The sequence below is a fragment of the Saccopteryx leptura genome, chromosome 5 (assembly GCF_036850995.1).
Source record: "Saccopteryx leptura isolate mSacLep1 chromosome 5, mSacLep1_pri_phased_curated, whole genome shotgun sequence".
NCBI classification, from domain to species: domain Eukaryota; kingdom Metazoa; phylum Chordata; class Mammalia; order Chiroptera; family Emballonuridae; genus Saccopteryx; species Saccopteryx leptura.
In genome coordinates, this window is record NC_089507.1 from 165,785,628 (window position 1) to 165,806,648 (window position 21,021).

Genomic DNA, 21,021 nt, shown 5'->3' on the forward strand with positions numbered 1-21,021 from the left:
CAGCAAAGCAGGAAAAGGGGGTCTCGCTTTGGGGTGTTGTAGAATGTGTGCTGTTCCCTTCAGCTCGGGTAACCCCAGGAACATGGCTCACCGACAGCCACATGTAGTCAGGTGGTTTCAGAGTTCTCTCTGCCCTTGTGGTTATGAATAATATAGACTTTTAGTGCTTAACTACCAACAGAGGATTTTCCAGGTGGGGAGGCAGAGTTATGAAAAATAAAATGCTGAAATACAAGTCACTGGGGTAATAAGTTCTCTTGGACGTGGGTAGACAGTTCCTGACTTAGATCCAAGGGCTTACCATATGCACTGAACAGTTCAGCATACGGGGAGGGCCCTGGGGCACAGGCCATGAACAAGGCCTAGATGTTTTTGATGTGAATTGTTTACCAGCTAAAAACAAAATAAAAAATAAAATGTGGCCCTGCCACCAACTTTGAGTTTATGAAATGGAGTTACGCCCCTAGGAATAGTGTCCCAGGCCTGGGAGGCACTGCAGATAGCCAGCGCTCTGCCTGGGTAGGTTCCACAGTGGCTTCACAGCGGGTGTTTTGTTCTTCATGATTCTTCAAGTTAAGTGTATCCTTGGTATGTGATATCGCACACTAATCCTAGTCCTGTTTCCACTTTGTCTAACTCAATGTCTGAAATATAAAATAGATGTCTCTAAAATTAATTACCTCCCTACCTACTACTGCTAATTGTTAGTCTATGTGAGACTCCTCTCAACAGACTTTTTTTTTTTTTGCGTGAGAGTAGGAATATTTTCAAAACGTTTCCTTAATATAATAAATCATAGAGGTATAAGGGAAAGAAATACAGGATTTTGGAGTTTGGGAGGGTTAGTTGGTTTTTTTCTGTTGTTTAGTTGGTGGGGGGGTTGTTTGTCTTTTATTTGGGGGGGTTACTTTCTAGTACATCAAGGTGGGACCAAAGTTTTCGTCAATCCTATAGCCTAGAGTGACTCAGAATATATTATTTTCTTCCCCCACCCTGCTGCTCCGAAGTTGTGACCACCCTCTGTAATTCACTGGGTTTCTACATTTGGTTTCTGGACATTTTCCCAAGCTTGTTCAACCATTAGCCTTCTGGACTTATGGGTTTAAGTACTGTCAGATCAGATTTAAATCATGTGTTAAGGCTCGGTGGGTCCATCATTGTCCTTAATTTAAGAAGCATTATAGAGGTCATGACATTGCTACAAAGAAGGTGGCACTAATCCCTGCCTTTATAAAAGGGAGCGCTGTGCTGTGCATTACACCGAGGGCACCCGCCCCGCCGCCGGCCGGGGAGCCAGCCCATGTGTTCATTTCCTCCGCGCTCTGCGTGCTTCCAGGGATGGGCAGTGTGAAACCAGATGTAAGCGATTTTTCAAATACTCCTCTGACTTAGCATTAAATTTCCCTTAGACCAGATGCCAGTGTTTAAATAATATCCTGAAGGATCCAAAGAGAAGGAATTACTCATCGTGTTTCATTCATATAAAATCTGAAGCAAAGGGGAGAAAAGTACAAAGAAACCCAAGTACCTGTACGATGCCCAGTGGATGGGTAACAATCAGAAGAGTATCGCCTTGCATATGAAAGCTCAGACTTGCGGGGCTCTTTTTCTCTAATTACTGACTGAACATCCCATTATGTAGTAGGGCTTTTCAGTAAAAACAAAGGCAAACCATTCCAGTTTCTCTGGCAAAGCAGTTTGGTGATGTTTTCAGGAGATGAGGCAACACTTTCAAGTGGCTCTGTCCTTTACTCACTTACCTTATTGATTTTATACCTTGCTCTCTGCAATTAGTGCCTTGATGGCCTGCATCAAGTAAGACACAGCAACTAGCTAAGCCCCTGGTCTCTGAGCCATGATCTGCTGTGGCACTCCCTATTACCACAAGCTTCACCGCACCAGCCATCGGGTCCTGAGTTCCACCAGGCCAGTCGTTGGCAGACCATCAGCAATATTAGCTGCTATGTACGGAGACCTCTTGGGAGAAAGAAGTGGTGTGGGAAAGGCCCCCACGCAACGTAAACCAGAGGCCAGGACTGGGTTTCCCAGCAGTGGAGTAGGCCCCTGGGGTTAAATAGCATGAACTTGTAGTTGAACCCATTGGAACAGTTTGTGTTTGTATCGTTGTGATTTACCTTCTGCGGCAGCAGAAGACAGGAGCGGTGGGAGCACTCCCAAGACCCCGCAGTATAAGATGTTGGAGTCTAAAGTCTAGGTGAAGTCAGCAAGGGAACTAACACATGAACTTGGAAGTAGGGATGCTTTGCATGACCAGAGTCGTAGAGCAGATATCAGTAGCAAGGTAGTTGGGGAGGTACACGTTGGTTTAGGGGTTGGGACAGATGTCAGGACTGAATGATCGAGTCTAGTCAGCAGGGTGTGGCAGTTTAAATAGTGGCCACTGTTACATTGCCAGCTAATTAGCTTGGCTAGCTCACTGGATGCAAAGTCAAGGCCCTTAGCAGAGCATCTCTGCCCCAATCAAATAACCCATAAGAAATAAATGGTTGAAACTCCTACTGGTTTAAACAAGGGGAATTTTTTGCTTTATGTAACTGAGAAGCAGTATTGGCTTCAAGAGAGGCTTAATCCAATTACTCAGATTATGTGACCAAAGCCAGTTGTTCTGTTTCCACGCTTCCACCATTCCCTTATTGTTGGCGCCATTCCCTGCGGTTTCCACCCTCATGGTTGCAGGATGGCTGCTGGCAGTTCGGGGTCTTATGCTTCAGGCTCCAATCAGCAGAAGAGAGAAAGTTTTTCTCCACTCCTCCTCCTTCTGGAGTCCTGGGCTCCCACCTCATTGGCCGCCAACTCTAATCCTAGCAGGGACCTTGAGCAGCAGGAAGGGAAAAGGCAGTCCATGCATGCGAACTGGGTTAGTGAAGCAAACATCACCTGGGCCCTGAGGACGCTAGACACTGGGTCTCGAGTCAGACAAACCTAGCTGTCTGCAGCTGCTGGGCCTCAGCTGCTAATGTACCGGCCTTCCCTCCTGTCTCAGCCGCCGGAGATGAGGATGACTGAGGGACGCAGGCAGAGTGAGGTGAAAAAGTCTACAGTAAGGAGTGCAGGTCATTAAAATTGAGGTGGTATTAGGGGCTGTGCGCCCCCAAATTCATGTGTTGAAGCCCCTAAACCCAATGCAATGATATTGGAGATGGGCTTTTGGAGGTCATGAGATCATGGGTGGGTGGAGCCCTTGTGATGGGATTAGTGCCCTTATGAGAAGAGAGCTTGTGTCTCTTCATCACGAGAGGACACAGCAGAACAGTGGCTGTCTGCAAGTCAGGAAGGGAGGTCTCACCAGCACCGGACCGCGCAGCAGCCACCCTGCTCTTGGACTTCCAGCCTCCAGAACTGTGAGAAATAAATGTCTATTTCTTCAGCTGCCCAATCAGTGTATTTTGCTGTAGCAGCCTGAGCTAAGACAGGTGGGAACCGAGAAGCCAAAGGTGTCAAGATAGGTATCCATGAGGACATTGAGCCCTGACTGACAGCAAGGTCGAGAGGAAGACTGCACTAGCCGCCTTGACATTATCTTGGACTCTCCCCTCTCCATCAGTCACGTTCTATAACCATATCATCACCAAGTTGTGTTATTTCTACCTCCAAAATGTCACTTCTGTTTTATCCATCTCCATCGTCCCCACTGTCTACTTTGTTTGAATGCTAATCACCTCATGTTTGGGTGAAATGGTCTCTTTCTAGCCAGTCTATCTGCCTCTCACTCTGAGTAATCTTCCTTGAATACCACTGTCATCATGTTCCCTCTGCTGAAATAGACGACTGGTTCCCACTCCCTGCCGGCCTCCTCCAGGTCCCGGGAGCCTGGATTAAGCAACCGTCTGAGGTTATTTCTAAGCACCCCCCGCATTGCCAGTCAGGCCGTCCGCTGAGTGGGCTCTCAGCATCCGTGCCAGCCGTGCTCAGTTTCACCTTGGCTGGTGCTTTTCTTCCTAAGCCTGGAAGTTCTGCTCATCCAACTGCTCTTCTCCTTTGGAAGCTCAACTCAAATCTACCATCTCCCTGAAACCTTCCCAAGCAGTTTCATGCCAGAAAGACCATTTTCTTCCCCCACACTTCTGTTATACTCAGCTCCCCCATAGCTGGATGTGTGGTGTTTGTGAGCTAATTGTAAACTCTTTGACGACAGGGTGGAATGCGTCCCCTGTGTTCCCCACAGGCCCAGACCAGTGCGGCGAGGAGGTAAAGAGGGCAACGCGGGTGCACAGCGCACCAGTGCAAAGTGCGCATCAGTCCTGTGTGTGCGGCGGGTAGGCGTGCCTGAGGCTGCTTCACCTGTCCAAGCCATTTCCCACCTACCGGCCCACCAATGGGCTCCGCCATCCCACTGGCTTAGAATAGTTTAAATTGAGAAATAAAAGTTGTTCCAGGAATACTGAGATGGTATTTGAAAGGCCTACATCCCAAAGAATAGCCACCTTGTACCTATTCCTTAGACAGTCACACTGGCCACCCCACTTTCTGCCAGACTTCTTACATTTACCACATGTGACCCAGAGACACAGTTGAGCTATATATACCATGGGTAGATGAAATTTAAAATTTCTTCTCAAAGTTCCCATTCTATCAAACAATTATTTTGCCTTACGGGGTATTTAAAGTATAGATTAACTTAATTTCACAATACAGCAACCCTTGTATTTCCAGGATCACTGGACATGACAAAGATCACATAAGCCACTTTTAATACAAGGAGTTGGGCTCACCTGAGTACATAAAATCTTTCTAAGGCCAAGAGGAAGCAAGATTAATTCTTTCAAAGCTGGAAGAAAATCTTAGCATAATGCAAGATGAAATAGTATTCTTATCCCAAAACTCTTAGACTATCTGCTGCCAACATCAGTTTTAAATACATGTGCATGATAAAGAGAGAGAGAGAAGTTGCTGTGGAGTCCTAAGTTACCCGCAGGAGCTACACAGAAAGATCCTTGTGACAGCAGCCTCCAGTGGTTGGAAATCAGGAACAACGAACCCTCCAGAAGGCTATCTGAACAAGAAAAGACACCCTTTTTGTTTGTTTTCACTGAGAAATTTTCACCACAATATCTTTGGCCTTGCAGGCCAAGAAATAGGAAGAATGACATTAGTCCTACTATTGGCACACAATGTTCCCATTCTAAGCAGTGAATTCTCTGTCACTGAAGTAAAGCCCTCGGCTACCTCTCTCCTTTGCCTGTTTACTCTCTACCAGGAGTTCTCTGCAGACGTCATCAGAATAGGTTTCCAGATTTCAATACATTTTTAATATTAAAGAAACATCTTCAAATGAAAGAACAAAGTTTTTCTGCTCTTTATTTGACCTTTGTTGGTGTGATATGTTTTAGGAAAGCTCTGGGCATCGGCTTTATAAAGAATGCACCGGGGCCTGCCTGGAAGAGTACACAGGGAAAATAATAACGAAGGGAGGGTGAGGAGAGGAGGCCCCTGCCCTTCCCGCCGAGCTGACTGAGGTCGTCCTGACGTTGTCTACATCAAGAACAACGTCCTTCAGTTTTTTAAAGATACTTGAACCATTTCTGACAGACGCTACTTTCACATACGTCCAAGTGTATCACCAGTCTATCTCAGTGGTGGGACTCAAACAATTTAACAACTGCTTCTCTGCCCTAATGACCGTTCTAAGTATAAGAAGAAACGATATACCGAAAGGTAGTTTATTATTTCATGCAATTAATACTTAAGAACAATAAAAAGAGGTACACAAAACTAGATTATGTAATGAGTTTTAAATTTTTAATGAAAAAATATTAAATAATACCTGACCCAAAAACAATAAAACTGTTATTTAAGATATTTCCATGTTGCTTCTTGATTGGTGTCCTCTCTTGCAATTTTTCTCACCTATGGACAGAATGAACATTACTACGGGCACTTAGAATACGCTGTTGCACAGATGAATGTTAAAAAAGAGTAAGGAATGTAAATTTGTGATTCCACATTGGGCGGCTGCCCAGGCGCCCACCTTAGAGAGAACCCTGATTACAAGTGCCACTTTAACAACCGGTTTGCCAAACTCAACAGAAACTTAGGTATCAGTTCTGCCGAACCGGTGCGAACTGGCTGAATCCTGCTACTGGTCTGATTTGTAAACATAGGAACGCCAGTCTCTTTTAAGAAAGACTGAAAGCGAACAGCTCCCTGGCCCATCTCTCCATTGGATCCAACTCAGGTGGAGCTCTGGTTAGGTGAGCCAGAAGTACGTGGTCAGGATGCTTCGTGCAAACTCCAGATTGCTTAGGAAGGTGGAAAAATACCTTTATGCTGGCAAAAACAATCCATGCAGTGTTTTCAAACTTCATGTAAATAATGATGTGATATTACTTTTTAAATAGCATTGATCTCCAGTCAAAGGTAGAACTTCCCCGCAGGGACCCACAGTCCCATAGCTGAAAGCAGTACGTAACCCAATAATAAGAGCATGTGACAATGAAGTGAAAGCGAGGCCTCTGGGTAAGGAGGACCTAGCCGTGGTCCTAGCTCAGCTGCTAAGGAGCTGTGTGGCTGTGGGTGAGACAGGGACCTCACCAGGCTGGATTTTCATATATAAATAGCCATAGAAGTATCCCTCAGAATCAGTGGGGAGATTTAATGAAATACAACACACGGAAGGATGTAGCAGGGTGCCGAGTACATAGAAAACACTCAGTAGATGTCAGCTGTTGATGGTGCTGAGCATGATCAGAATAGTCGTAGCTGTTAGATGCACAGGGTCCAAGGCATCTTAGAGGTGGTGTGGTCACCTTGAGTGGAGCACTGAGGAAGGTGACCCAGAGAAGGGCATAGAAGGGGCACAGCATGAAACATAAAATGGCATGGAATTTTGGGGGAAATGCAAGTTATTACAGGAACACAAGGGGTCCTAGAAAATTAGGCTAAGATCAGATAAGTAGGTTCTTAGGTGATCTGCACCTAAGAGATTGTCTTTATATATAGGTAAAAACAAACAAACAAACAAACAAACAAAGAACACTGAAGTGTTTTTACAATGAAGGTGTGTGTGTTGGGGGAGCAAGATGGTCAGGTCTGCATTCTAGAGCAATGGGCAACCTTTCTAGAATCTAGAATCAAGTGAAGACAAGCTAGAAGCCCCTAGCTTTTTTTTTTTTTTTTTGTAATACAAGTCAGCTGTATTAGTCTCCAATCAGAAATCCTGAGCTGTCCCGTTTCCAGCAGGACCTGGAAAGTCCTAACCACACAGTGCCCACCTGACCCTCTCATCCCCTGCCCACCACACAACCTCCATCCGCACCTGCCCCCTTGATAGTTCCTCAGCATCTTACTTACCCAGGTTCACCTATATGTTTCCAAGTTCCTCCTCAGTTGCCCATTTCTCCTCCCTCTGATGTACCTATAAAGTTTCTACTCATTCTGCAACAACCAAATAGAATTTTATCATCTCTTAAAGACTTCCATTATCCCACTTAGAAGTTACCTATCCTATTCTCTTCCTTGACCTACTATACTCCAATTGTATATTTATGTCACTCCTTTTTACCTGTCTCATGTAAAAACTGTAAGCTTCTTGAGGACAGAAAGCATTTCAAACTCACTTTGCTGGTCCACACAGAGCTACACGGAGTCTTCACCCCTCGACGTTGGTTGGCTCCAGATCCTGACCGCTGACATGCAGAAAGCCTAAATGAAGGCTTTTGATAACTTCGCATTCCCTAACTTTTAATTGAATGAAAATTCCTTTTATCTCCGCTGTGTAAAGTTGAACAACTCATGAATTTAGTCAGTGACTGTTTACAATGGTGTTTTGAAATGCTCTGCTCTGAGGTTGTGGGGTCTCTGTTCCCATTAGTTGGGAGGTTAGGGGATTCACGCACAAAGTCCTCATTAGTGTTAATTGGAACTGTTGAAGTAAATCCCGGGCGCACTAGCCGGACAATGACTGCTTTTGTATTCCTGTTCTGTGTTGTGTATAGAATGCCATATCTGGCAAGAAATGCCGTCTCAAACATAAGGAGATAATTGGTACTTTGAGGGAGAGATTTAACTTCTTTATAATTGTCAAGTTTGAATACGCAGAAAAGAAAGAGCAGTCACAGCCTGCCTCTTTTGAAAGATGTTCTCAAACCAGGTCAGAAAGCTGTCACTAAATCAGGTATTTTGAATGTACCTATAAACTGAAGATTAAATGTAGATGCAACATATCAACACACTAATTCCACCTTAAACTCTATATTTGTTGCATCGCTGCTCACCAAAATCTCGTGACTGATGTGCTCTATAGATGGGTCTGTTCCATGCGTGGTGACATGCAAGGCATGTGATGGAGATGGTCTTACTGTCGCTGGCCTCTCTGTGGCACCTGGCAGCAGCTGCACCCCTCCCCCACTGGAACACAGGCCCTGCTCACCACGCTCCTGACTTTCACCCCACCTCTGCCTCTCTCAGGCTATTCCTGACCTTCCTAGGTCCTAAATGTGGGAGCCCCTTGTGGCTCTTTGCTCCCGGAAATTCCTGTTCTCTCTTTCCTCCTTCAGAGAGCTCCTCCATTCCCAGGGCGTTACCTCCCTGGTCAGGGCTCCAGGCCTAGCTTTGTGCTTAAGCTCCAGGCCTCTGCTTCCTCATGAATGTCTCCCTCCTACCGCAAACTGAGTAAGTGCAAACCGAAATCGTGTCTTTTCCCCACCCACACAGACCAATGCCCTCTACCCATCACCGTTTCTACAGTGACGTCACTTTCCTTCTAGGTGTGTAGCTGAAGGCAAACGTTCTCATTTAACTCACCCCTCACTTTTATTTTCTACAAGCCAGTTGTAAGATTAGAACAAGAGGCTCCTGACTCTCCTAGATCACTCCACTCCTGCTGCCGTGACTCTCCTCTCCTGGGTTTCTTTATAATATTTCCAGATTACCCCTGCCCTGTGTCCACCTCCTGGTAACAGGTGGTCATGGTGCAGTTGTAGATGTCAGGTTTCAGTCCTGATTCTAGCAATTATTCCCCATGAGCTGTTTCCTCATCTATGAAACAGGCATGGTACTATCTATCTCCCAAGTTTTACCTAAGCACTAAATAGAATCTTAACAGTATGTGGAAAACTACCTATGAATTCCTTAATACAGTGCCTGGCATAGAACAGGTGTCCAAGTGTTGGTTTCTCTGCTTCCTCTGTTGTCTACCCCATTATATTGAAACCTGTTGGCAGGACTTTTACTGCCCTCCATAATTTCAAGTTCCTCCCTACCTATTCAGCCATGGATTTGTTTAGCCATTAGCTCATTAAGACAGTATTTACTGAGCATTCACTATGTGCCACATGTCCCAACCTCACTTCACTGTTCAAAGAAGAAATATAAAATGACTCCAAACGCCCTACCAGCCTTCCTGAATAACAATCTCATGCCGTAAGTCGTCTTGGGTCTTTCTTAGCAAAGTCTGTTCAAAGTCTCCGGAGTCTTTTATCCCCACTTGGTTGGAGTTTTGGTACTCTGTTGACAGACATACCTTTCAGGAGGTTTACAAAGGGCTGCTCCACTCTCTTTCTGAAAGGAAGGCCAGGCTCTGTCAACAAGGGGGGAAATCACGGTGGCTGTCCCTCTCCCGGTGCTTTCTCCAAACCCCTTCGAAGATGGACCTTAGAGAGTGAGAGGGACAAGTTGCTTGCTGCTGGCTCATATAAACTTGGCATCCCAGCATTCATGTTCTCTCACGTGAACCTCCACACTCCCCTCTGGCCACCCTCAGCCCGGCCCTAGAACTGCTGCACGGATTGTACCTGTTTAGACAGACACCAGTCTTTATTTGACGGAAGGGAGTGTTCACAGCATGTACCAACCTAAGTGAAGAAAAATATTAGGAATGATGTTATTAGGAAGAAAAACAGTAGAAATAGTAACCAAAAGTATATATTCTAGTGAGGAAGGAACTGGGATTTAATATCAAGAAAGAAAGAGAAGCGTGAGTTGCTTAATATCACAACCCAATCAATACAGTCAGATGGTGAGTAAAGGAGGGGAGTGGAGAGGGGAGGCGGAGCAGGGATGGACCAGCTCCCCTCCTTCAGGGTCAGCCTCTAAGATCACTTCTGATCTCTCAGCCCCATGGGCCGCGGTGTTGGCTTCCGACATTCTCAGCTTTGAAGCAGCCTGCTCATTAATATCCACCATGATGACAGTGTCTGCTCTTTGTACGTAGGGAAGATTTGTGACTGGTTTACCCTAGACACCGAAGATCCTGTCGTTTGAACAGAAAGACCGACTTAACACCACACCAGTGTTCTCTGAGGTTCGGATTCATTCATTCACTCAGCAAACACTTACTGAGCTGTGACCGTGTGCCAGGCACCCTGCTGAAGGCCCCTGGGCTGCGGCAGTCGGCAGAGCAGGCTAGCCTGGTGCAGGACTCAGCCTCCTTCTGCAGGGGCGGGGAGCAGTGTCTTAGGCCATCAGGTCTCTGTCAGGACCACTCAGCTCTGCTGCTGGCCTGCCAAAACCGCCACAGAGAAGACATAAACAAACGAGCGTGGCTGTGCTCCAATAAAACATCGTTTACAAAAACAGGCAGTGGGCCAAATTTGATCTGCAGGCCTAGATTCACTGACCACTGGTCTAATGGATACAAGCCGTAAATGCAAGCTAGATTTTTCATCGTCCATGTTTCTCAATGAGGATCATTGAAAATCCAATCCCAACTAAGAAATCTAAGGACAGGGCTGACTGGCTACAGCTTCATTGACAGTGGGCCTGGCCTCTCCAGTTCCTAGCCCTGCCTCCTTGGGCTTGGCTCCACCTCAACCCTGCGCTCACTCTGTGCAGGCAAAATGGCGGCCACAACTTGGGAGTGACCACCCCCAGGCGGGGCCCAGTGGTGAGCGTTCAGGTCCCAGCACTTGCCGTGACTCTGGTTGCCTAGCCTTGGGCCGCAGACCCAGGCCCCACAGTACCTCCGTGGGGAATGTGACATGATGATGGGCTCGACCTCCTCACATCCTTCAGCCCTGGGGCCTCGGGTGGGACGGAGAGTGGGGCAGGGGGAGGGTCCAGTTACAGAAGACTCTTGAATGAGTGCTGGGGGACAAAGCTCACAGTTCCCCACTACGCGATGTATGAATCCTGATTGAGCACTCTGAAGGCCCCGTTTGTTTTTAGGAGCTCTAAATAGGGTTTCGGCTTCTCCATCTCCATTATGAAGTAAAGTTTGTATGCCAAATGCTGTCCAAAATTTAGTATATGTTCACACATGCTTATTTCATGTCACAACCTTAATCTTCTTATTAGATATTTAAGTCTTTGAGTCATGGGGAGTTGCAGTTTATTTGTAATCTTCTGTCCTGTGACTGTCCAACCAACTCCCATCTTTTCTTTGGCGGGGGGAGTCCTTCTGAACAGACTTAGCGGACCCACCTCTGGAGTCTTTTAAAGCACCTGAATCTGGGTCTAGAGCCTCTAAACTTGATTAAAATGCTAAGTTCAGGTCCTTCTCTTCATCCACAGGCCACCGTTTTCTCCACAGCACGAGAAAACTGTTCCTCCTTCCTGAAAACCTCGCTCTGCCCAGCAGCTAGGTCAGACTCCCCTCCGCTGCGGAGGTGAGCCCCTGCCTCCCGCGGGCAACCCCTTCCTGGTAGCCCAGGCCCCTGCAGTGGCTGGAGACGGGTCCTAGGAGCCGCAGCTCAACTTGGAGGGACACCACTGGAATAAAGAGCCATAGATAAAGCTCTAGTGGAGAAAGAGGGGGAAATTAATATGTAAAGGTTAAGAAAATTATGGTTACTTTTTACATTTTCAGTTTCTACTTTAGAATTAAATTACACAAGCTGGCGGCAGAGCACCTTTCTTAAAATGGATCTCCCTTGGCAGTTGCTGTGGCAACACATAATACCTAACCCCATGAAAAGCGAAATGGCTTAGAAGGCAGTGCATTCTTTCCCAGCCGCACAGAGCACTTTCTGCACCAGCTTTTACTACTGTTTCTTTCATTCATATTCAACCACAGTGGAATTCAGTATAAACCTGTAAGTTCTATATACTCTGAAGAGCCTATGCAAAACGTCTTTGTTTACAATAGCCCATCACTCAGAAATATCCTTCACATTTCTATATGTATGACCTCTGATCCCCCTTATGCCCCCCCATGCCCACCCCTTACCTGCCTCTCACTACCCTTAACAAGACCAATGTCTTTTTGATACTCTCTTCTTATCCCTAACCCCTACTTCAGTGCCCACCTGTATTCACCCTCCTTCAGGGTATCTACTATGTTCCAAAGTTACTTGTTCTGTCCCCTCATCTCCTCCCCCAACACTCCACCCATCAGTCAAACTCAGTTTGCTTTGTGGCCTTCTACTCAGCAGGGTGTCAGGAGAACAGGCTCTGAATAAGCTGTCACACACTACCTGGGAGCACCGGGTGACCTCCCTTCACCCTCCCCCATATTCCTAATGGTAGGAATCCAGGCTGGATAGACAGAGTCGTGAGCTGAGCTCCTCCCCTTAATCATTCAGTGTGGAACCATGGGTCCCCACCCATGAGCCAGAGCTGTTGGCAAGGGTCTAAGAAAGTCCTTACACACCAGCCATTGTCAGTAGCCCGGATGTGTGATATGGCTCAAAAACAGCTACTACTGTTTTTGAGATGCATGTAATTTGTTTCACTTATAAGACACAAATTCATTTAAAATTGATTCTGGATTCATAGAAGCTTTGTGTCGTTATGCCCAGTCTTAATCAGTGGATCCTAAAAAATACAAAAAAAGGTTTAAATGGAGTCCTCAGATTAATCATAGATATATGCAAATAATTTGCTATAAGGATGTATAGTATTGCCAATCATTAGAAAGCCAAAAGTCTAATGATACAGGATTGACTAAATTAAATATATAATTCATAGCACCTATGATATATAATACAATATATGTGTATAACCTCCACTATATGATGTAATAACAATGAATATTTACTGAACATTTACTAAGTGCCCCTCTGATAAATACTCTACATGAGTTAAATCATCTGAGCCTCACAACAGCCCTATGAAGTTAAATTCCCATTTCCCTGATAAGGACTCCCAGGCAGAAGGGTTACCCTTCCCGAGCCACCATTCAGGGCACAGCCCAGACCCGCTCCCGACTCTCCTGCTCTGGAGCCTGGCTCTTACCCCTCCACCCAACTACAGTGAGTTCAAAGGCAGGTTAACAGTCTCTCCTTTGATACAAGATGAACCTTGAGGTCCTGTTACAAGGCACCCCTCTGCTCTAAACACTCAACAATGATTGGTAAAATATAAAAAGAGAAAAGTGAAGGAAGTTCTTGGTATCAAACGCAAGATGAACATCTGCGTGGAAGCAGAAAAGGCCCCAGAGTGGTGAGGGAGGCTTGCTCGAGGACGGGGTCCTGAACCCAGCAGCAGGGAGAGGCAGGTGGGGGAGGGGCCCAGGGGACACCAGGACTGAACTTGTGGATAGGGCTCCTTGCCAAATAAGTGACAAGAGACTGAGTCGCAGCTTGGCACAAAGGCTGCTTTGGGCCCCCATTATTGAAAGGAAACTGATGAAAGCTGTTGCCTTCCACAGCTAGAGGCCAGAGCTTATCCCAAGTTGGAAGGCAGTTGCCCCAAACACAGCCCCACCACCAGGGCCTGACAGGTTCCCCCAGGGAGCCACAACATTCCTGCTGCCACCACAGAGCAGGACCCTCCAATAGCCAGAGATCCAGATGGAGGCAGGGCAAAACCCCAGGGGACAAGAAAGAATAATCAAGGAAAAATGAGAAAGGCAGTGTGTGAGAGAAAGCATCAAGTATTTGGTGAAGAACTGAGAGAAAGTATCGTGTCTGCTGCTCCGGAAGTGTGGGGACTCTCTGGGGTGACAGGGGGGTGAGTGGCTATTCGGGGCCAGACTATTCAGGATCCTGTTGACCACATAAAGGGTTTTGATTTTAATTTTAAAGGTTAAGCAAATTCAAGTCAAAAAAACAAAACAAGTCAAAAAGCACACCAATATTGCCAGTCCAGATTCAAGATCTTGAAGGTATTGTGGCCTGGGATGGTCCCAGAGGCAGTGCAGTAAAGTGGGGAGAGCTCTGGAGAAGGTGTCAATGAAATCCGTACTTTAGCCTTGCCTCTGCTTGACCGACCCCAAAAGGCCTGGTGGGACTTTGTAAGGTAAGTTCAGGCATCATCACTTTCCTGAACTGCTTCACTCTTACCTTACTATCCAATAATAAATAACTATGTATTTCATTTTTAAAAATGTAAAAATAACCCATGTACAATACTTACCAGTGACAACTATTTAAGTGGCCTCCCCTTTTCTCTCCTCTTTGAAAGTGAATTCAGTGTCGTGTGCTTTGAACTTGCATTTGAGGCACTATCCCTACATTGTTCACACAAAGCTGCCCACTTCCACCTTACTTGCTGTTTTATTGTACAACAGGAGGTTGACATAGTTTTGACATATCAACATGACTAATTAATGTAGTGGTTTTCAAATAAAAATACCACTAAATATGTTTTAGTTCTCCCTTCATATTTTTAATGAAACTATAAATTTCCAAGGTCTACTTTTTTCAGCATCACTTTTCTATCTCCAGAGACCCTCTTGACTCAAGTCAACTACACATACTGTACACTTTGTAGACTCTCGTGTATGCAAATGAGTATTTGTGAGCTTACCCAGGATATAAGTTTTACTTAATTATAATGCTGAACTCCAGTTGGGGATGGTCTTAGTCTTCATACCTCATTTTTAAAAATTAAAGGAAATATTGTCAGTGTTCTGCCTTCAAGGGAAAGATGTGCAGTCTGTTGCCATGGTGCAAAGGACAAGCTGTCTTTGGTCACATGGGTACCATTTATACATACACTCTTCCACTCAGCTTACAGGGATCTGATTACATACAAGAATGTCCTTGTTTTTCATGGTTTTCTGGTTTTCCTCATTTTTCTGACTAAAGGTAAGAATACGAAGGAAAGTATAAAGAGAAGTAGCCATGGTGGAGAGAGGAGGCTCCTGTCTATTTGGTGTAAGGTGTTGAGGAATGTAGCAGAGCAGATACTTCCACGTGGTGATTCTGAGGGCAGTGGGGGTGGAAGTGTGCCGTGCAGAGCTGGAAGACCCTCTCCAGCAGCACTCGGGTGAGGACAGCCTTTCAATTCTTCTACATTTAATAAACATCACTCACTAGCACAGTCGCACACTATATACTAATGAAAAGTTAATATTCAAATCTAATAATAAAATAGATTTATATGTTAAAAGCTTTTATCTCCCTTAGTAAAAGCAATTGTATGCCCATCACACTGTTTGCTTAGATGAATTCAGATGTGGGAAGGCAGGAAGAAGAGAGAGGGACACATTTAGCAGTTAATAGTTGTGATTAGTCTATAGATAAGTATTATCACTCCCTCATCATTTCCCCTCAAATATGTTCTGAGTTAAGGTGAGGATAGGAAAGTGGTAGCAGGTGTCTAAAGTGATATAAAGGAATATGAGCTAATTCTTTTCTTCCTCTTATTTTGCCATGTGGCAAACTTAGATATATCCTTCACTGGCTGAACTTTAAAATATGTGCTTGTGGAGGATTTGTGAAACTTTTATTTTAGGTCAATATGTGCATTTGTATAGATTTATAAAAATTTGTCTTCTACATAAATCTTTAATACATTAAAATGTTAAACTGTTGGAAAAGTATGGGGAACTTAAACCATATTGGAACCAATTGTTATTATTGTCATTTAAAAAAATAGAGCAAACTCTAGATGAATGTCTGAAAGGAAGTCGTAGTACATCCCACCCCCTACCCCAGCCCCTGTTATGTTTGGGAGAACACTGGTGTCTAACTGTGGGTAAAACTGCTCCAACTGGTTGTCTGGAGTTCCTTTTCCTTTTGGAGTGGAATGAACATTTCAGCATTTGGAAAGATTATTTAAGCCTGACCAGGCGGTGGCGCAGTGGATAGAGCATTGGACTGGGATGCAGAGGACCCAGGTTCGAGACCCCATTGTCACCAGCTTGAGCGCGGGTTCATCTGGTTTGAGCAAAAGCCCACCAGCTTGAACCCAAGGTCGCTGGCTCTAGCAGGGGGTTACTCAGTCTGCTGAAGGCCTGCGGTCAAGGCACATATGAGAAAGCAATCAATGAACAACTAAGGTGTTGCAATGCGCAATGAAAAACTAATGATTGATGCTTCTCATCTCTCTCCGTTCATGTCTGTCTGTCCCTGTCTATCCCTCTCTCTGACTCACTCTCTGTTTCTGTAAAAAAAAAAAAAAAGATTATTTAAGAAGCTGCAGAGTATAGTGAATAAGAACATATGTGCTTGAGAGTCAGACCACTTGAGTTCAAATCATGGCTACTGCTGTGTGCTTACTCACTGGGGTATCATAAGGATTAAACACTTACTAAAACACTTAGAATTGTATCTGGCATATAGAAAATAATAAAGGTCGCTAGGGTAAATCAAATTGGTTAATGTTTTTATGACTTTATTAAAGTAATAAGAGTCTTAGTGATATAATGATTTTTAAATTCAGGATTTGAGTTTAAAGATTCAGAGTAGTAATATTGTTCTGATTGATAGTCTCACTGGTAGGTGAGATGATTTTAGATTTTCCAAGGGCTCATTTTAAGTTCCCTCAGATTCACTGAAATCATAAAAACAAAAAAGAAAAGTGTAATCAGGAAGTAGAAATGCCTAGGTCCTCAGTAAAAGTTAGAAAATATACTGTATTTTTTGCTCCATAAGATGCACTTTTTTCCCCAAATGTGGAGGGAGAAATGCCTGTGCATCTTATGGAGCGAATGTTTTTTTGTTTGTTTTTGGGGTTTTTTGTTGTTGTTGTTGTTGTTGTTGTTGTTTTAGCTGCTGTGGGTTCCTGGACAACTAGAAGAGTATTTGAACATTAAAGTCTCTTCTCATTTGTTAATAACAGTGCTAATGGTTGTTAATACTGCTGTTGAGTTTACATTGTTGAAATATCAATATTATTGTGGTATACTTTTTTTTTTTTTTTTTTGTATTTTTCTGAAGCTAGAAATGGGGAGAGACAGTCAGACAGACTCCCGCATGCGCCCGACCGGGATCCACCCAGCACGCCCACCAGGGGGCGACGCTCTGCCCACCAGGGGGCGATGCTCTGCCCCTCTGGGGCGTCGCTCTGCCACGACCACAGCCACTCTAGCGCCTGGGGCCGAGGCCAAGGAGCCATCCCCAGTGCCCAGGCCATCTTTGCTCCAATGGAGCCTTGGCTGCGGGAGGGGAAGAGAGAGATAGAGAGGAAGGAGAGGGGGAGGTGTGGAGAAGCAGATGGGCACTTCTCCTGTGTGCCCTGGCTGGGAATCAAACCCAGGACTTCTGCACGCCAGGCCGACGCTCTACCACTGAGCCAACCGGCCAGGGCTATTGTGGTATACTTTTTTAACACACCATTTGGTTCAGAATATTTTTTTTTAATTTTCTTCCTTAAAACCCTAGGTGCGTCTTATGGTCAGGTGGGTCTTACAGAGAGAAAAATATGGTAACATACTAAATTTAAAAAGTGGTGGAAGGCAATGGTGATCAAAGAGCAACCTTGCTCAAACAAGGTTTCTGCTGTCTACAACCTCACTTCCAATAGAGGGAAACCATCAAGTATGAAAAGTGAAGTGGGAATAAAAGTCAGAATAACTATGAGCATGAACCAAAGGGCTTACGTGCTGGGCTTGACCTCCAATGTGCTCCAATGTACTCAGGGGAGGTGGCCCCAAGAGCTTACTCTCCCTACTTCAGTATTCCACAAATAGTTGGTTACATTAGAAAATGAGGTTTAATTTTTTTAATGAGAAAGGAACTAGCATAAGGTCCTTGCTAGATGAGAGAAAAATAAGGAATGTAAGAAAAAAATTAATAAATAACATAAATCAAATGGAAAGTTACCCAAGAAATAGAGGGAAGGTTCAGACAAATTACAGCTCTTTATAACAAACAGGTCTTCACAATGTCAATGCATTTACAATTTATATTTCTCTGTCAAAGAAAAAGCTGGGGGAAGATAGAGAAGAGGAAAAAAGAGGAGATATGTGTTTAAAGATGAAAAATGATCTCTCAGATCTAAGGAAAATAGACAAAAATTAAAAGATTACAGAGATTGAAACTACATTAGAAGAAACAAAAATAGAAAAATCATAACTGAAAACATCCAAGGAAATACAGTGATCAGACTAAAGGAAATCCCACAAAATGAATGGAAAATAAAAATTGATATAAAATGATAAGAACATAATGTAAAACAATAGAGAAAACGATAATTATAGAAGACTATCAAAGAGAGCCTATACATGCAAAATTTATGTTCCTGAAAAAGAACACAAATAGAGAAAGACTCATATATATAATATAAACACATAGAACAATAATAATAGACTGCAAATAATTCTTCTAACAGAAGAAACTACTTCAGAGAATTGAATTTGAAGCTACAAAGGGCACACACAATGTCTCAGGAAAATTGATATGGAATAAATAATACCAAAACATATCCCAATAAAGCTACTTAATTAAGACAAAGAAAATCATATCAGCATCCAGCTGCACAGGGGAGTCACAGCCGCAAAGAGAGCAAATTTGTTTTGAAAGCACAGGTGCCTGCGTTTTATGAAAATTGTTGGAATTCCGACTGCAAAGAACATTGGGGAAAGGGAAGTGGAATCAGTGGAATCCTTGCAGAGTTCACATATTCCTATTTCTAACACACTTAGAAATTTAAAAACGTACTTATTTTTTTCTACAACAATAAGTTCCCTCTATATTTCAAAGAATCTTTAACATGGAAAAATATTTTACCCAGCATCAGACTTTACTATAGGTATATGTCATACAGAAGACATTGAAAAAAATGTCGCTATATATCGAAGAAAAGAAAGTGGGATTGAAGCATTTTTATACCCAGCCAAGTTGTCTTTCAAATGTACAGGCAAGTGGGCAGAAATTCTTAACAAACAATGTTACGTGAAATGAGCAGACAGGTGTCTCTTTACAAGAGTACTAGATCAAAATTTCTGAGCCAGTGTTAAGTGATAAAATAATATAGTCCTGGGGTCAGGAACCTATGGCTCACAAGCCAGATGTGGCTCTTTTAATGGCTGCATCTGGCTCGCAGACAAATCTTTAATAAAAAAAATAATGTTAAAAATATAAAACATTCTCATGTTATTACAATCCATTCAATTCCTACCGCTCATGTTCATGGTTGCAGGTGGCTGGAGCCAATCACAGCTGCCCTCCAGGACAACACCAACTTTTTATTGGATAATGCGTAACATACACAGGTTGTTGTATGGCTCTCACAGAATTACATTTTAAAATATGTGGCGTTCAGGGCTCTCAGCCAAAAAGTTTCCTGACCCCTGATACAGTCAATATATTAACTAGCCTGTGAACCCTCAATAAATGTTGTCTTTCAGATCTGATTTATAAAGCATATGTTTCCCTTTGCTTTTGCCTTTCATTTGAGTCAGCTGATAGATGTAACTAACTCATTTAAGAAGAAAAGGAGAGAAAAATCAAATATTGCATCATTAGGAGAGATCTTTTCATTATTTGTTTTTATGTTAGGTATAAATCACAAGATTCTAAGATATCTCAAAAAAACACTTTGCCAAAAAATGAAAAATTATATTTTAGCATGTTCACCATTGGCTTTTAGTAGGTAATGAACTATTAGAACACGTTTCTTCCTTAATTCAGATTAGTAAAAGAAAAGTTGGGAATTAAAGGCTAGTGATTTTAAATTATCCTCAGTAAATCCACAGACTTATCTAACTGAACTTAGTTACACATATGTCATAGTATATTCCCTTATTGCTAGGTATGTCCACTGAATCACTTTTGGGAGATGCTGCAATTCAGTTGTGATAATTCAGTTAAATCATACATGGCACCATGCAACAGATTTTTAAATTCTATCACATCATCGCATCTCAGTTTAGGAGGAAGAGAAATAAAGACAGACAGCTGGAGAAAGACCACCAAGACATACACACATTCATGCTCACACTCAGGCCCCTCTTCATTCTGCTCAGGTGTATACTTCCAAAGATTTTTCTCCCACCTTCCTCACTTGTCTCTATCTTTAGCTTTTAGAGAAATAATGGGATGAGCCACCAACCTTCTCTTTACCAGCCTGTGGCCATCAGTTGTTGAGCACAAACCTGACTGTATCTGGAGGGAGAGGGAAACCCCTGAACCAGAGATACTCACGGTGACAAGGGCACTGTGGTCTACCCATGGCAAAGAGACTCAGAGATACGGTGGTGTAGATGCTGCTTCATTCAGATCTTCGTAATCATATGGATTCTATTGAGCAGCCGGTACCCAGCCCTAATGGTATGCTGCGAACTGTCCTCCTTCACAGTTTGTTGTAATCATAATCCACATCCTGATTGAGAAAAGGATACAGGGTTAGCACAGTATACCCTTCATGAGCAGAAAGGGGAAGACAGGGATGTTACTTCTCCACTGCTGAACATTGTGTTCCCAAGGGTTTCAAATAAACGAAGTGTTGTTACAGGTACTGTCTCTCCCAGACTCACAAGGTCAGACTGGGAACCTTTTTCAGTTTGTATTGTTTCCTCGTATTTCATTATCTGGTTTTTGACCACGTGTAACAAATTTACCTTTATGATTAATAGATATTTTTCTGGGATTTATTAAATTCCAAACAATCATTTCTGTGGTTAAAAAAAAAAAAAAAAAGATAAGCTGTCATTTTCTTTTCTTTTTTTTACTTTAGATAACATACATACGACAAGAATATGAAACAAAATTCAAAGGGTTGATGCCAGCGTCTCTAAGACAAGAACTTGAAGACACCATTTCCTCCCTAAAGTCACAGGTAATTACTAAAAGCGAGGCATTTTCCAAGGGTCTTGGTGATGTGTATATCCTGAAAAGAGACTTAAAAATAAGTTTGATTCTGCATTGATGTCAGAAGTAAATGTTATGTCATAGTATAGCCTACACCCCAGGATGAATTGGGTTTTGTTTGGGTTCCTTTTTTTAGAATTTTTTT

General features: G+C 43.5%; 1 protein-coding gene across 3 annotated transcripts in view; it reads left to right on the plus strand.

The window, feature by feature from the left end:
- CEP112 (centrosomal protein 112) overlaps window positions 1-21,021 on the plus strand; it is a 423,550-nt gene that overhangs the window by 397,297 nt on the left and 5,232 nt on the right. For all 3 annotated transcript variants that reach the window (XM_066386628.1, XM_066386631.1, XM_066386629.1), the window contains exon 25: window positions 20,743-20,844. In XM_066386628.1, coding sequence (XP_066242725.1) covers window positions 20,743-20,844 — 102 coding nt within the window. The remainder of the gene's footprint in view (window positions 1-20,742; window positions 20,845-21,021) is intronic.